This window comes from Ranitomeya variabilis, chromosome 3, assembly GCF_051348905.1.
Source record: "Ranitomeya variabilis isolate aRanVar5 chromosome 3, aRanVar5.hap1, whole genome shotgun sequence".
Taxonomy (NCBI): Eukaryota; Metazoa; Chordata; class Amphibia; order Anura; family Dendrobatidae; genus Ranitomeya; species Ranitomeya variabilis.
In genome coordinates, this window is record NC_135234.1 from 549,220 (window position 1) to 565,089 (window position 15,870).

The 15,870-nt window shown below is 49.6% G+C and overlaps 1 protein-coding gene across 5 annotated transcripts in view; it reads right to left on the bottom strand.

Moving 5' to 3' along the window:
* RECQL4 (RecQ like helicase 4) overlaps positions 1-15,870 on the bottom strand; it is a 227,312-nt gene that overhangs the window by 120,648 nt on the left and 90,794 nt on the right. For all 5 annotated transcript variants that reach the window (XM_077293510.1, XM_077293509.1, XM_077293511.1 and 2 more), the window contains 4 exons: positions 15,108-15,244; positions 12,062-12,145; positions 11,580-11,768; positions 5,990-6,172 (listed from right to left, as the gene is read on the bottom strand). In XM_077293510.1, the coding sequence (XP_077149625.1) occupies positions 5,990-6,172; positions 11,580-11,768; positions 12,062-12,145; positions 15,108-15,244 (593 nt within the window). The remainder of the gene's footprint in view (positions 1-5,989; positions 6,173-11,579; positions 11,769-12,061; positions 12,146-15,107; positions 15,245-15,870) is intronic.

Genomic DNA, 15,870 nt, shown 5'->3' on the forward strand with positions numbered 1-15,870 from the left:
GCTTTGTAAGACGCACTTTATTTCCCCCAAATTTGGGGGGGGGAAATGGGGGTGCATCTTACAAAGCAGATATACCGCTTACCGTTACAGGCTGGGATGAGGGGGTGTCCGCTGCCGCCCACCACCGCTGCTGCTGCCGCCCGCCACTGCACGCCACCGCTGCTGCTGCCGCCCGCCACCGCTGTCGCCCGCCACCGCGGTTGTCCGCTGCTACTCCGGTGCTGCGGGGGCTCTGGCGACATTTTGTGAAAGACCAGAGCCCCCCCGGCAGTTCGTCCATGCGTTCCTTCCTGTATGACTGACTCCGGGAAAATGGCCGCCGAAATCTCGGGAGATGAGATTTCAGCGCTGAGATCTCATCTCTCGAGATTCCGGCGGCCATTTTCCCGGAGTCAGTCATACAGGAATACATGGACGAACTGCCAGGGGGCTCTGGCCTTTCACAATATGTCGGCAGAGCCCCCGCAGCACCGGAAACAGCCCTGCAGCCCCGAAGCCCCCCTGCAGCACAGGAGCCCCCCCGCAGACCGCCTCATCCCAGCCTGCAGTACAGGAGCCCCCCTGCAGACTGCCTCATCCCAGCCTGCAGCACAGGAGCCCCCCTGCATTACAGGAGCCCCCCTGCAGACCCCCTCATCCCAGCCTGCTGCACAGGAGCCCCCCTCATCCCAGCCTGCTGCATAGGAGCCCCCCTGCAGACCTCCTCATCCCAGCCTGCAGCAATGATCCAATCCTGCCTCCAGCAATGACCCTGGGACCCTGATCCACCGCAGCCACAACCCCTGGTAAGTAATAAGACGCATGGATTATAAGACGCCCCACCAATTTATTAAAAAAAGTTTTTTCCTATTTTTCTCCTCAAAATTTGGGGTGCGTCTTATAATCCGGAGCGTCTTACAAAGCGAAAAATACGGTACTTTTTTATTCCTGGGTGTATTCACCTAATGTTCTGTACTTGTGGTGTTGTATGGGATTCTTTTATTTATTGTTTTTGTATGAATTTCCAATTGTTTACTCTAGCCGGTGTTAAAGCAATTTTCTTTTGAGTTCCCAGGGTGGCCTATAGTAAACACCTACAATAGTGTCCTTTCTGTTCTTCCCTCTGTTTTCTTACCCAAACAGTTTCTATAGAGCTACCATTCTCTGAAACTTGGATCTCTATGAAGATATACATTTTCCTAATTTACAATATAACACCTCCTCCATTCTTTTTTTTTTTTAAATCAGACACATTTTCATTAACAAAAGTTCAAATTTAACAGACAAAATCAGTTTTGTCAAAATAGACATTCACTTGTATATATGAACAGCAAAAAAACATTAATATACATTAATATAGCATTCTTTTGAGATAAGCCCCTCTCCATCCAAGTTTTCCACAATGTTTCAAAAGTTTTCCCCCTTTTTCTTTTTTCATAAATACTCTTCTCCATGTTAACAATAAGATCAGACCGACTATAAAAGTCTCGCAACGTCGGCGGTTCTTCACTTATCCAATGTCTGGCGATTAGTTTCTGCGCAACATACAATAATCTGGCTATCGCCAACTTATGGCAATTGTGCACCCGAATCTCCTCCACATATCCCTAAATACACACCACAGGGTCCCTTTCAACGGTTAACAACCGTATATTCTCTCAATTGCAGAACCCACATCTAACCAATATGAGTTCAGCCTCGGACCTTGCCATAACATGTGTAAGATCCCAGTCCCTTCAGCCTGTCAGTCTCAATCCGGCTCTATACAGCCTATCTGGAGTTCTATATACTCCATGGAGCACGTATATCTGTGAGAGTCTACCAGGCTCACTTAATGATAATTGGGGAATAAACGCCATGATTTCTTCCCATTTATCCTCCTCTATCCTCCCCAACTCTTCCTCCCTTTTCTCTTTTGCTTTAAATCAGGTACCATTTTAAAAAGGTATACAACAAATCTTTGTAAATATCTGAAACCACCCCTTTTGTTCCCCCCCTTTGCGCAGACATAGTCCACCAAAATATCTTTATGAATCTCCATATTAGCGGTTTTACTTTGTGTTATGTAAGCATGCCTCAGCTGTCTACATTGAAACCTACAAACCTCCGGTAGCCCATAGTTCTGTTGTAGCATCTCAAAAGATATCAATCCTTGGGCATCCTGTATCTGGGTCATGTTTTGTATTCCCAATATTCTCCAATTTTTAAATTCCCCCATTGTAATAAACTCCGGCATTATGTAATTGTGCCATATTGGAGAACAATTGGTCAGATGTCCCACTCCCCTAGTCTAATTGCTTCCCATACCTTTTGTATTAGTGTCAAAGTGGGGTAAACCATTCCAGACTTCTTAAAACTACCTGCCTCCAAACCGTGAACTAATGGATCCCTTCCCAATATCTGAACCAGAATCCTTTGTACTGAACCCGCACCATTTACTTCCCCCAGCCTCTCATCTGTTGACTCTGCACTGCTAAAAAATAGATCCAAGGGTTCGGAGGACCAGTCCCCCTCCATTCTTGGACCTCTGCAGCATTTCCAGCCTAATTCTTGGCTGTTTGATCCCCCAAACCAGATCTCTAAATATAGAATTGATGGTATGAAACCATTTTTGGGGCAACCATATGGGAGTATTGTGCAACACGTACAATAATTTGGGCATGGGAATCATTTTAATCAAGTTTATTCTTCCCAACACTGAAAGATGTAATCTACACCACACCCCTATTTTACTCCTAAATCTACCCAGCAAAGGGGTTAAATTCAGGTCCGCATAACTCGAGAGGGGAAGTGACACCTGGCTGCCCAAATATTTAAACTGTCGAACCACTGCCAGTTTACTACCCTCCCTCGCTATCAGGAGATCATCATGACTTCCATCCACCACCAGAATATTAGATTTCTAGAAAAGTAACACGTCATCTGCATATAGGGCTATTTTCTCTTCTACTAGGCCATACCTGAACCCTTTGAGGCCGCATTTCTAATTGTCTGCGCTAAAGGCTCCACTGCCAGTGCAAAAAGTAGCGGAGACCGTGGACATCCCTGCCTGGTCCCCTTATAAAGATCAAAACTTATAGACAATTGCTCATTAACTCTTACCCTAGCAGTCGGGGGGTGTATACAGTAGTCGCACCCAAGATATAAAAGTCGGTCCAAATCCCAAACTCCTCAATACCTCCCAGAGATAACGCCATTCGACGCTTTACGCGCATGCAGCGATACCACAATCCTACTACCCTAGTTATCCGATGGCAGCTGCAAGTTCAAAAAGATTTGTGCAAATTTATCGCTGTAGATTTGTTCGGCCTAAAACCAGATTGATCAGGATGAACAAGGTCCTGAACCACACTCGCCAAGCAGTTAGCCATAACCTTGGCTAGAATCTTAAGATCTGCCGTCAGCAACGAGATGGGCCTATAGGATTCCGCCAGCTGCGGGTCCCTACCCTCCTTCGGAATAACCACCACTACTGCCTCTCTCATGGATGCCGGTAGTTCACCTTCCTTCAGCGCCTCCTCAAAGACTACTTGTAATTTGGCCACTGTTACATCCATTGAATGCTTATAGATCTCAACCGGGAGTCCGTCTGCCCCAGGGGCCCTATTATTCGTCATTGACATGATAGCAATTGTAATCTCTTCTTCCGTTATAGGTTCTTCCAACCTCCTCCTATCAGTCCTTAATACTGGGAAGTCCCGCAGCCCCAAGAAATCCTTCTATGTCCACTCATGAGACTGCCTATCCAGATGAATACAATTGTTTATAGAACCTTCTCAACTCTCCTAAAATGTCCCGTGTTCACTATCTCAGTCCCCCTATCAGTCCTTAGTTTATATACATATGACGAGTCTTTCTGCGCTGCCTTCCTCCCTTCTTTTTAATCCTGTTTCTAATAAATAAGTCAGAGCCGTCAAGGTTTGTATTCCAATCATATGTATCATCCCACCAAGTTTCATTGATGGGAAGAGGAGGGAGGAGGAGGAGATGACGAAGAAGGAGATGACGAAGAAGGAGATGACGAAGAAGGAGATGACGAAGAAGGAGATGACGAAGAAGGAGATGACGAAGAAGGAGATGACGAAGAAGGAGATGACGAAGAAGGAGATGACGAAGAAGGAGATGACGAAGAAGGAGATGACGAAGAAGAAAGGAGATGACGAAGGAGAAAGGAGATGACGAAGGAGAAAGGAGATGACGAAGGAGAAAGGAGATGACGAAGGAGAAAGGAGATGACGAAGGAGAAAGGAGATGACGAAGGAGATGACGAAGGAGATGACGAAGAAGGAGATGACGAAGAAGGAGATGACGAAGAAGGAGATGACGAAGAAGGAGATGACGAAGAAGGAGATGACGAAGAAGGAGATGACGAAGAAGGAGATGACGAAGAAGGAGATGACGAAGAAGGAGATGACGAAGAAGGAGATGACGAAGAAGGAGATGACGAAGAAGGAGATGACGAAGAAGGAGATGACGAAGAAGGAGATGACGAAGAAGGAGAGGACGAAATGATTGATAATGATAGATGGGAATCGATCCTAGAATATGTGCCCAAGATATCAATGAGTGAACCTGGCAGGCTATCACAGTTATTCATAATCCATAGGGCCTATAGAACCCCCAACAGGTTGTTCAAGGCTGGGCTTAGGCAAAACTCGGAATGCCCTCGGTGCTCACAATCCCAAGCGGGGATATTGCATATGATGTGGCAGTGCCCTAGACTGTCCTCCTTCTGGATAGTTGTCTTAAATCGTATTGAACTGGTGTATGGATGTTCTGTCCCTAGGAATCCACTGACTTGCATATTGGGATATGTGGAGGAAATTGTTACGGACAACATGTTTAAAATAGTTATCGCACGATTGTTATTCATTGCTAGGAAATTGATCGCCAAATTTTGGATTAGAGAGGAACCTCCAACAAGGAGAGACTTTCTTCAGCAAACGGAGCATATACTTACATTGGAGAAAAGTATCTACACCAAAAGGAATAAGCTGGACATCTTCCATAAGCTGTGGCAACCGTTGATGGACTTGAATTAGGATGATAAATGAGACTATAGGGAGCCTAGTATTCAACGGAAATATAATGGATGTTTATTCAAATGCTTGTATTATGATGGGAATTGGGGTGGCTCTGGCTGAGGTCTCTGGGGGTTGGGCGGGATGGGGGGGCTCTGGGTTGGGGGTAAAAAGTTATCTATAAATGTTTAATGTAACATGGTCATGAGAAATATTCTGATTGTTTATTCTTTGCGGATAATAAAAATCTATCTGATATAAAAAAAAGAAGGAGAGGATGAAGAAGGAGATGACGAAGAAGGAGGAGATGACGAAGAAGGAGGAGATGACGAAGAAGGAGGAGATGACGAAGAAAAAGATGACGAAGAAAGATGACGAAGAAGGAGATGACGAAGGAGAGGACGAAGAAGGAGAGGACGAAGAAGGAGATGACGAAGGAGATGACGAAGAAGGAGATGACGGAGGAGATGACGAAGAAGGAGGAGATGACGAAGAAGGAGGAGATGACGAAGAAGGAGGAGATGACGAAGAAGGAGGAGATGACGAAGAAGGAGGAGATGACGAAGAAGGAGGAGATGACGAAGAAGGAGGAGATGACGAAGAAGGAGGAGATGACGAAGAAGGAGGAGATGACGAAGAAGGAGGAGATGACGAAGAAGGAGGAGATGACGAAGAAGGAGGAGATGACGAAGAAGGAGGAGATGACGAAGAAGCAGGAGATGACGAAGAAGGAGGAGATGACGAAGAAGGAGGAGATGACGAAGAAGGAGATGACGAAGAAGGAGATGACGAAGAAGGAGATGACGAAGAAGGAGATGACGAAGAAGGAGATGACGAAGAAGGAGATGACGAAGGAGATGACGAAGAAGGAGATGACGAAGGAGATGACGAAGAAGAAAAAAAACAGTAGAAGAGGGAAGAGAAGAAGAAGAGAAAAGAGAAGAAGAAGAGAGGAAGAAGAAGAGTATCCTGAATCAAATAAGAATTACCTGGTCTCGATCCCGATCCATAGACACAGAGAGATGCAGGTTTGGAGGAATTGCAGCCAGTTGCATCGCTATGTTCCCACAGTCTGGAATTGCCAGGTGCCGACCAACATCCTGCGCGGTGCTGAGCGTCGCTGTTGCAGTGAGACCAAGGATACAGCGGACCCCAAGGCGCTCCCGAAGAACCTGAGCAAAAAAGGGGCATGAGTGAATAAAAATATGTAGAGCAGTGTTATTTGGATGTTTTTGCAGATGTCTCAGACGGTGTCAGGTTCAGTTATCAAATGAGCAATTTCTTAACCCTTTTACCACACCCCAAGGTGGTTCGTACGTTAATGACCAGGTCAATTTTTCAATTCTAACCAGTGTCACTTTGAGGTTACAACTCTGGAACGCTTCTATGGATCCAACTAATTCTGAGAATGTTTTTTCATGACATATTGAACTTCCTAACCTGAAGGTGCCTCGTTCAGGTGTACAATCAATTTTATGCAAGTACAAACAAAAAGAGAATGTCCAGCCATCATACCGCTCAGGAAGGAGACAAGTTCTGTGTCCCAGAAGATGAACGTGCTTTGGTCCGACATATGCATAGCAACCCAAGGACAAAAGCAAAGACCTTGTGAAGATGATGACGGAAGCTGGTGAGATTGTGTCCAGATCCACAGTGAAACGAGTACTGTATCTACATTGGCTGAAAGGCCACTCTGCCAGGAAGAAGCCATTACTCCAGAAGAAACATAAAAAAGCCAGATTAAGGTTTACAAATGCACACAGGAACAAAGACTTTAATTTTTGGAGATCTGTCCTGTGGTCTGATGAAACTAAAATTTAACTTTTTGGGCATAATGACCATCGTTACATTTGGAGGAAAAAGGGAGAAGCTTGGAAGCCTAAGAACACCATCAGGTCTCAAAACAGGGGGAGATACAAAGGCCTGGTTCGGATGGGCAATGCTTCCTACAAACCCGGCATCTTTTTTGAGGATACTTTTGGGTGGGAGTGACAGGGACAGGGTGAGGAAAATGGCGCTCTGCAAGACTCCAGGGAATCCTCAGACTCGAAGGCATCCCCCTGTGCCATCGACTCAAACATGAGGCCCTCTACATTCCTCCAATTTCAGGAAAAAATGGTTAGCGGTCCTTGGGACTTTTATACAGGACAAAGCTGTTGTATGTGTCAGTTTGGATAAGGTAGATTGCCACCTTTTTGTACCAGGCCAAGTGCTGCCATATTTACTAAATATTGTGGGTTTTGATCACTGTAATTAGACCCTATCACAGTAATCAAAACCCAGCAGCCAATGAGAAAATTCTCATCGGTTGCCAGGTGCAGGCAGGCAGATCACATCAGAGGAGAGAGAAATTAAATGGAAAAATCAGACTTTTTTTTTTGCGGTCGCTGTTATACCGTTAATAACCGTGATCGCAACACCGAGGTCGGTGAAAACCGACCCGAATCATGTTCTCTAGGGTCTCAGCTACCCCCTTTAGCCGAGACCCCGGAGAAATTCCGACTCTGGGGGGCGCTATAACCTTTTTCTGCAGCGCCTTACCTGTGGTTTGAGTACCCCTAACTGCCGCCGATAAGATCCATAGGTTTCGGTCTTTGTTTTTTTCTGTTTAGTGGATATTGTGTACTTGCGCTTACACACTGCATGCACACCAGTTTATATCCCAGTTCATACCTTTGTCTTTTTTTTTTTAACAATTCCAATAATTAAAACATGTCTAAACACTATTATAAATTCTAAACAGTTACCGAAATTGTTCTACAACATTTGCTCCGCATTCTGTGATGACTCTTACTTGGCTCTTGTACTTCTGCATCAGATCATCTCTTACAATTGTCCACAGTAATCTGCAGCATTGATGGATTCCATTCTCCTTGATATATTTTCTCCATATCTGCACTATCTTGGTGAAATCTCTTGCTATGCTCGTTGCTCCGTAGTTTGGCAGAAAAAAGTCTACATGTGACTGAGAAATTAATCTTTAACCCCTTAATGACCAGAGGTATTTTTGGTTTTGTATTTTCATTTTTTGCTCCCCTTCTTCCCAGAGCCATAACTTTTTATTTTTCAGTCAATATAGCCGTGTGAGGGCTTGTTTATTGTGGGAAGAGTTGTACTTTTAACGACACCATTGGTTTTACCATGTTGTGTACTCGAAAACCGGAAAAAAATTCCAAGTCCTGTGAAACTGCAAAAAAAAAGTGCAATCCCACACTTTTTTTTTATACCATTTTGATGCATATGATCTTTTGATCACCCATTATTACATTTTAATGCAATGTTGCAGTGACCAAAAAAACATAATTCTGGCAATTCGATTTTTTTTATCGCTACGCCGTTTAGTGGACAGGTTAATTCTTTTTTTTTATTGATAGATCGGGCGACTCTGAACGCGGTGATACCAAATATGTGTATCCGATGGCAGATTTCCGGCCCGATGGCCGGAAGCACGCATTAAATGCCGCTGTCAGAGTTTACGCCCGATGTCGTAAAGGGGTTAAGGACATGTCAAAAAGTCAGCCACCTTTAAGTCACCACAGAGGGGCCACAAATGTTGGTCATAGTTTAGGCACCTCAAAAGCGGGTTCATCTTTCATAGATTTAATTAAGGTGGACTCTATAGCCAACTCGAACTGAAGGCAGCACATTGCCATTATTCAGCAAGACCGCTTTGAGGCTTCTTTTGGACAAAGCGATGAAGATCCTCCATTCCTCTGAATTAGGACTTCTCTTCAGAGCATCCATTAAGTTGTTGAGGTTATTGCATGCCACAAGATCGCCCTCCAAGAAGAAGTATTGGACAAGATCTTTATCACGGTTGTGAACCAAAGAAATCCAAACATTGTCCGCTAGGATATCCCACTGCTGTAGCCGGGAAACTAAGATCAGCCTTACTGCTGGAGCCGGGAACCCAAGAGCTCGGCCTTACTGCTGGAGCCGGGAACCCAAGAGCTCGGCCTTACTGCTGGAGCCGGGAACCCAAGAGCTCGGCCTTACTGCTGGAGCCGGGAACCCAAGAGCTCGGCCTTACTGCTGGAGCCGGGAACCCAAGAGCTCGGCCTTACTGCTGGAGCCGGGAACCCAAGAGCTCGGCCTTACTGCTGGAGCCGGGAACCCAAGAGCTCGGCCTTACTGCTGGAGCCGGGAACCCAAGAGCTCGGCCTTACTGCTGGAGCCGGGAACCCAAGAGCTCGGCCTTACTGCTGGAGCCGGGAACCCAAGAGCTCGGCCTTACTGCTGGAGCCGGGAACCCAAGAGCTCGGCCTTACTGCTGGAGCCGGGAACCCAAGAGCTCGGCCTTACTGCTGGAGCCGGGAACCCAAGAGCTCGGCCTTACTGCTGGAGCCGGGAACCAAAGAGCTCGGCCTTACTGCTGGAGCCGGGAACCCAAGGGCTCGGCCTTACTGCTGGAGCCGGGAACCCAAGGGCTCGGCCTTACTGCTGGAGCCGGGAACCCAAGGGCTCAGCCTTACTGCTGGAGCCGGGAACCCAAGAGCTCGGCCTTACTGCTGGAGCCGGGAACCCAAGAGCTCGGCCTTACTGCTGGAGCCGGGAACCCAAGAGCTCGGCCTTACTGCTGGAGCCGGGAACCCAAGAGCTCGGCCTTACTGCTGGAGCCGGGAACCCAAGAGCTCGGCCTTACTGCTGGAGCCGGGAACCCAAGAGCTCGGCCTTACTGCTGGAGCCGGGAACCCAAGAGCTCGGCCTTACTGCTGGAGCCGGGAACCCAAGAGCTCGGCCTTACTGCTGGAGCCGGGAACCCAAGAGCTCGGCCTTACTGCTGGAGCCGGGAACCCAAGAGCTCGGCCTTACTGCTGGAGCCGGGAACCCAAGAGCTCGGCCTTACTGCTGGAGCCGGGAACCCAAGAGCTCGGCCTTACTGCTGGAGCCGGGAACCCAAGAGCTCGGCCTTACTGCTGGAGCCGGGAACCCAAGAGCTCGGCCTTACTGCTGGAGCCGGGAACCCAAGAGCTCGGCCTTACTGCTGGAGCCGGGAACCCAAGAGCTCGGCCTTACTGCTGGAGCCGGGAACCCAAGAGCTCGGCCTTACTGCTGGAGCCGGGAACCCAAGAGCTCGGCCTTACTGCTGGAGCCGGGAACCCAAGAGCTCGGCCTTACTGCTGGAGCCGGGAACCCAAGAGCTCGGCCTTACTGCTGGAGCCGGGAACCCAAGAGCTCGGCCTTACTGCTGGAGCCGGGAACCCAAGAGCTCGGCCTTACTGCTGGAGCCGGGAACCCAAGAGCTCGGCCTTACTGCTGGAGCCGGGAACCCAAGAGCTCGGCCTTACTGCTGGAGCCGGGAACCCAAGAGCTCGGCCTTACTGCTGGAGCCGGGAACCCAAGAGCTCGGCCTTACTGCTGGAGCCGGGAACCCAAGAGCTCGGCCTTACTGCTGGAGCCGGGAACCCAAGAGCTCGGCCTTACTGCTGGAGCCGGGAACCCAAGAGCTCGGCCTTACTGCTGGAGCCGGGAACCTAAGAGCTCGGCCTTACTGCTGGAGCCGGGAACCTAAGGGCTCGGCCTTACTGCTGGAGCCGGGAACCCAAGAGCTCGGCCTTACTGCTGGAGCCGGGAACCCAAGAGCTCGGCCTTACTGCTGGAGCCGGGAACCCAAGAGCTCGGCCTTACTGCTGGAGCCGGGAACCCAAGAGCTCGGCCTTACTGCTGGAGCCGGGAACCCAAGAGCTCGGCCTTACTGCTGGAGCCGGGAACCCAAGAGCTCGGCCTTACTGCTGGAGCCGGGAACCCAAGAGCTCGGCCTTACTGCTGGAGCCGGGAACCTAAGGGCTCGGCCTTACTGCTGGAGCCGGGAACCCAAGAGCTCGGCCTTACTGATGGAGCCGGGAACCTAAGAGCTCGGCCTTACTGCTGGAGCCGGGAACCCAAGAGCTCGGCCTTACTGCTGGAGCCGGGAACCCAAGAGCTCGGCCTTACTGCTGGAGCCGGGAACCTAAGAGCTCGGCCTTACTGCTGGAGCCGGGAACCTAAGGGCTCGGCCTTACTGCTGGAGCCGGGAACCCAAGAGCTCGGCCTTACTGCTGGAGCCGGGAACCCAAGAGCTCGGCCTTAGTGCTGGAGCCGGGAACCCAAGAGCTCGGCCTTACTGCTGGAGCCGGGAACCCAAGAGCTCGGCCTTACTGCTGGAGCCGGGAACCCAAGAGCTCGGCCTTACTGCTGGAGCCGGGAACCCAAGAGCTCGGCCTTACTGCTGGAGCCGGGAACCCAAGAGCTCGGCCTTACTGCTGGAGCCGGGAACCTAAGAGCTCGGCCTTACTGCTGGAGCCGGGAACCTAAGGGCTCGGCCTTACTGCTGGAGCCGGGAACCCAAGAGCTCGGCCTTACTGATGGAGCCGGGAACCTAAGAGCTCGGCCTTACTGCTGGAGCTGGGAACCTAAGAGCTCGGCCTTACTGATGGAGCAGGGAACCTAAGAGTTCGGCCTTACTGATGGAGCCGGGAACCAATATCCCGCCACATGTCCCTACAGTAACAAGGGTGCTGATACACCGATATAGACTGAGGGAAGAGGGATGAGGATGGGGTCAGACAAGAGAATGAGGGGGAGGGGGGTGTCACTCACCTTGCAGAGGCGAAGATAACATGGCCGGAAATTGTGGGACCATTCTGATACACAATGAACTTCATCTATGCAGGCAAATGCCACTGGAGGGAGCTGGTCAGCAGAGGGCAGGCAGCTGGAGCCTGACCGGCCTCCTCCGACTAAGGCTTCAGGGGACAGCAGGACAATGTGCACCTTCCCCAGCTTTACCTACAGGAGCAGCACAAATCATTAGCATGCCGAGGGCACAGAGACAGGACACTTAAGCTGAACATGGACACACGAGGGGGTGTGAGACCACTGTGGCTGTTACAAGAGGCTTCGGGCTAAATGCAAGGTGGCAAAAAAGTTATAGTGTACAAGCCCCCCACATAAACCCAAGGACAGGTGAGGGGGACCACATAGACAGCAGGCTGCATATGTGGCAGAAGGGAGATAATGCCGCAGCCCCCCCTAAACACAATGTACTCGCTTGTACACATCTATCAGCCACATGACGTCACCTTCTCCATCGCTGCTTCACGCTGCGTTCGTGTCATGTTGGAGTGAATACAAACAGCCCTGAGTTTCGAAGGGAGACCCGAGACCTGGGGAGGAAAAGAAAAAGAGGACAAATCACTGCCAGGTAAGACAAGCCGCCACCACCAGAGCATTACATTACACTGGGGAACAATTTGAAAAAAAAATTCTGTTGAGTTAGGTTTTTGAGCTGATTTATACTAAAATTGGCATGCCGATTCCAAAAATGTAGTCAGTTTTTTTCTAGCACGTCAAGTTTTTCCTCCACAACTTACCTGCCAGAGAAGCACAATTGCACTGATATCTGTAATAAGACTTGTTATCTGATTACAATTCGACTCATATAGAGCTACGTGGCAACTTGTAAGAGTAGTCACAACTGAGACAGTGTGGTGAGAGGTGTGTGCAGCTCCCAATACGTCATAATTATCAATATCTTTACACAAAAAATGTATCATAGTAGGAATAAATAGGATTTGTGATAGCTTTTCTCTTTACATTGGGCGCTTAGTTGTAATTTATATATATACAGTTCCAATTGTGGAACATCTTTTTATTCCAAGATCTATTGATTTAAAAATCACAATATATATATATATCCTTTGTGAAAAACATGATAGTGTTAAAAAACATATTTGTCATGCCTATTTCTTATATATTTCATTTTTGTTCATATTTGTACTATTTAAAAAAAAAACAACACTTTTTAGGTACAGTAGTTTACATATTTTTGAGAAGACAAAAATCCTATAGTTCAAAAACTTGACGTGATAGAGAAAAACTGATTCAGCATCCAAAAATTAATTAAGAACAGTTGTCTGACCTAACTCTTAAAAAATTGTGTTCCCCAGTGTTATTAATGAGAGGAAGGGGATAAACAACTGTCGGCCTCGTCTGTGTACCTCATACTGTCAAGCTCAGCCCCCTCCGCATACCTCATACTGTCAAGCTCCGCCCCTTCCGCATACCTCAAAATGTCAAGCTCCGCCCCTTCCGCATACCTCCTTACTGTACTGCTTGACTCCCTCCGCATACCTCATAATGTCAAGCTCCGCCCCTTCCGCATACCTCCTTACTGTACTGCTTGACTCCCTCCGCATACCTCCTACTGTCAATCTCAGCCCCTCCGCATACCTCCTACTGTCAAGCTCAGCCCCTCCGCATACCTCATAGTCAAGCTCAGCCCCCCGCATACCTCCTACTGTCAAGCTCAGCCCCTCCGCATACCTCATAGTCAAGCTCAGCCCCCTCCGCATACCTCCTACTGTCAAGCTCAGCCCCCCCCGCATACCTCCTACTGTCAAGCTCAGCCCCCCCGCATACCTCCTACTGTCAAGCTCAGCCCCCTCCGCATACCTCCTGTCAAGCACAGCCGCCTCCGCATACCTCCTACTGTCAATCTCAGCCCCTCCGCATACCTCCTACTGTCAAGCTCAGCCCCCCGCATACCTCCTACTGTCAAGCTCAGCCCCCCGCATACCTCCTACTGTCAAGCTCAGCCCCCTCCGCATACCTCCTGTCAAGCACAGCCGCCTCCGCATACCTCCTACTGTCAATCTCAGCCCCTCCGCATACCTCCTACTGTCAAGCTCAGCCCCCCGCATACCTCCTACTGTCAAGCTCAGCCCCTCCGCATACCTCATAGTCAAGCTCAGCCCCCTCCGCATACCTCCTACTGTCAAGCTCAGCCCCCCCGCATACCTCCTACTGTCAAGCTCAGCCCCCCCGCATACCTCCTACTGTCGAGCTCAGCCCCCTCCGCATACCTCCTGTCAAGCACAGCCGCCTCCGCATACCTCATACTGTCAAGCTCAGCCCACTCCGCATACCTCATGTCAATCTCAGCCCCCCCGCATACCTCCTACTGTCAAGCTCAGCCCACTCGGCATACCTCCTACTGTACTGCTCAGCCCCCTCCGCATACCTCCTACAGTCATGCTCAGCCCCCCGCATACCTCCTACTGTCAAGCTCAGTCCCCCGCATACCTCCTACTGTCAAGCTCAGCCCCCCGCATACCTCCTACTGTCAAGCTCAGCCCCCCGCATACCTCCTACTGTCAAGCTCAGTCCCCCGCATACCTCCTACTGTCAAGCTCAGCCCCCCCGCATACCTCCTACTGTCAAGCTCAGTCCCCCGCATACCTCCTACTGTCAAGCTCAGCCCCCCCGCATACCTCCTACTGTCAAGCTCAGTCCCCCGCATACCTCCTACTGTACTGCTCAGCCCCCTCCGCATACCTCCTACTGTACTGCTCAACCCCCTCCGCATACCTCCTACTGTCATGCTCAGCCCCCCGCATACCTCCTACTGTCAAGCTCAGCCCCCCGCATACCTCCTACTGTCAAGCTCAGCCCACTCGGCATACCTCCTACTGTACTGCTCAGCCCCCTCCGCATACCTCCTACTGTCATGCTCAGCCCCCCGCATACCTCCTACTGTCAAGCTCAGTCCCCCGCATACCTCCTACTGTCAAGCTCAGCCCCCCCGCATACCTCCTACTGTCAAGCTCAGTCCCCCGCATACCTCCTACTGTCAAGCTCAGCCCCCCGCATACCTCCTACTGTCAAGCTCAGTCCCCCGCATACCTCCTACTGTCAAGCTCAGCCCCCCCGCATACCTCCTACTGTCAAGCTCAGCCCCCCCCGCATACCTCCTACTGTCAAGCTCAGCCCACTCGGCATACCTCCTACTGTACTGCTCGGCCACCTTTGCTTACCTCCTACTATCCCGCTCTCATGCCTGACCCCCTCTGCATACCTCCGACTGTTCCACTCTGCCGCCTGGCCCACTCTGAAGACCTCCTACTGTCCTGCCCAGCGCCTCTTATCAAGTTCATTGGTTGAGTGAAGACAAACATTTGTCACTTCTACACAAGATGTGCGATGTCGGATGCCCGAAACTACAACCCAACAATAGCCTGGCTCCAAAACTACACCCACAGATAACACATTTGACACCTATCAAGTGGCGTAACCATTTAATGCTGCACATTTCAGAATAGTCAAGCGAAAAGCATGGAAGCACAATACCTGATCATCCATCAGAGAGACCAGCGGGGATATGACCAGAGTGACACATGGAGACCTCATAGCATACATGTATGCCGGAAGCTGGTAACACAGAGACTTGCCCATGCCAGTGGATAGGATCACCAGGGAGGAAAGGCCTGAAACACAGAAGAGAGAGGTCCAAGAGGGCTAAGGACACCATGACCAAAACCAGGTCTCCCCGCCCTGATAATGGGGGTGATGGAAACACAGGAGAATGAGATGCAGGATAACTGAGGATACAATGACCAGAGCCAGACACTCCCCTACTCCCCCCCAATAATGGGGATGATGGAAACACAGGAGAGTGAGATCCAGGAGGACTGAGGACACTATGAAAAGAGCCAGTCAAACCCCTTCCTTTATAATGGGGGTAAAGGAAACACATGATACGGAGATCCAGGAGGACACCATGACCAGGGCCAGTGTCACCCCCCTCTGATAATGGGGGTGACTGAAACACAGGAGAGTGAGATGCAGGAGGACTGAGGATACCACATAATATTAGAATGCTAGAGTTGGAAGGGACCTCCGGGGGCATTGTGTCCAACTCCCTGCTCAATGCAGTAGTCACTAAACCATCTCAGACAGATGTCTGCCCAGCCTCTGTTTGAAGACTGCCATTGAAAGAGAACTCACCATCTCTCGTGGCAGCCTGTTCCACTCATTGATCACACTCACTGTCAAAACGTTTTTTTCTAATCCCTAATCTGTATCTTCTCCTTTTCAGTTTCATTCCATTGCT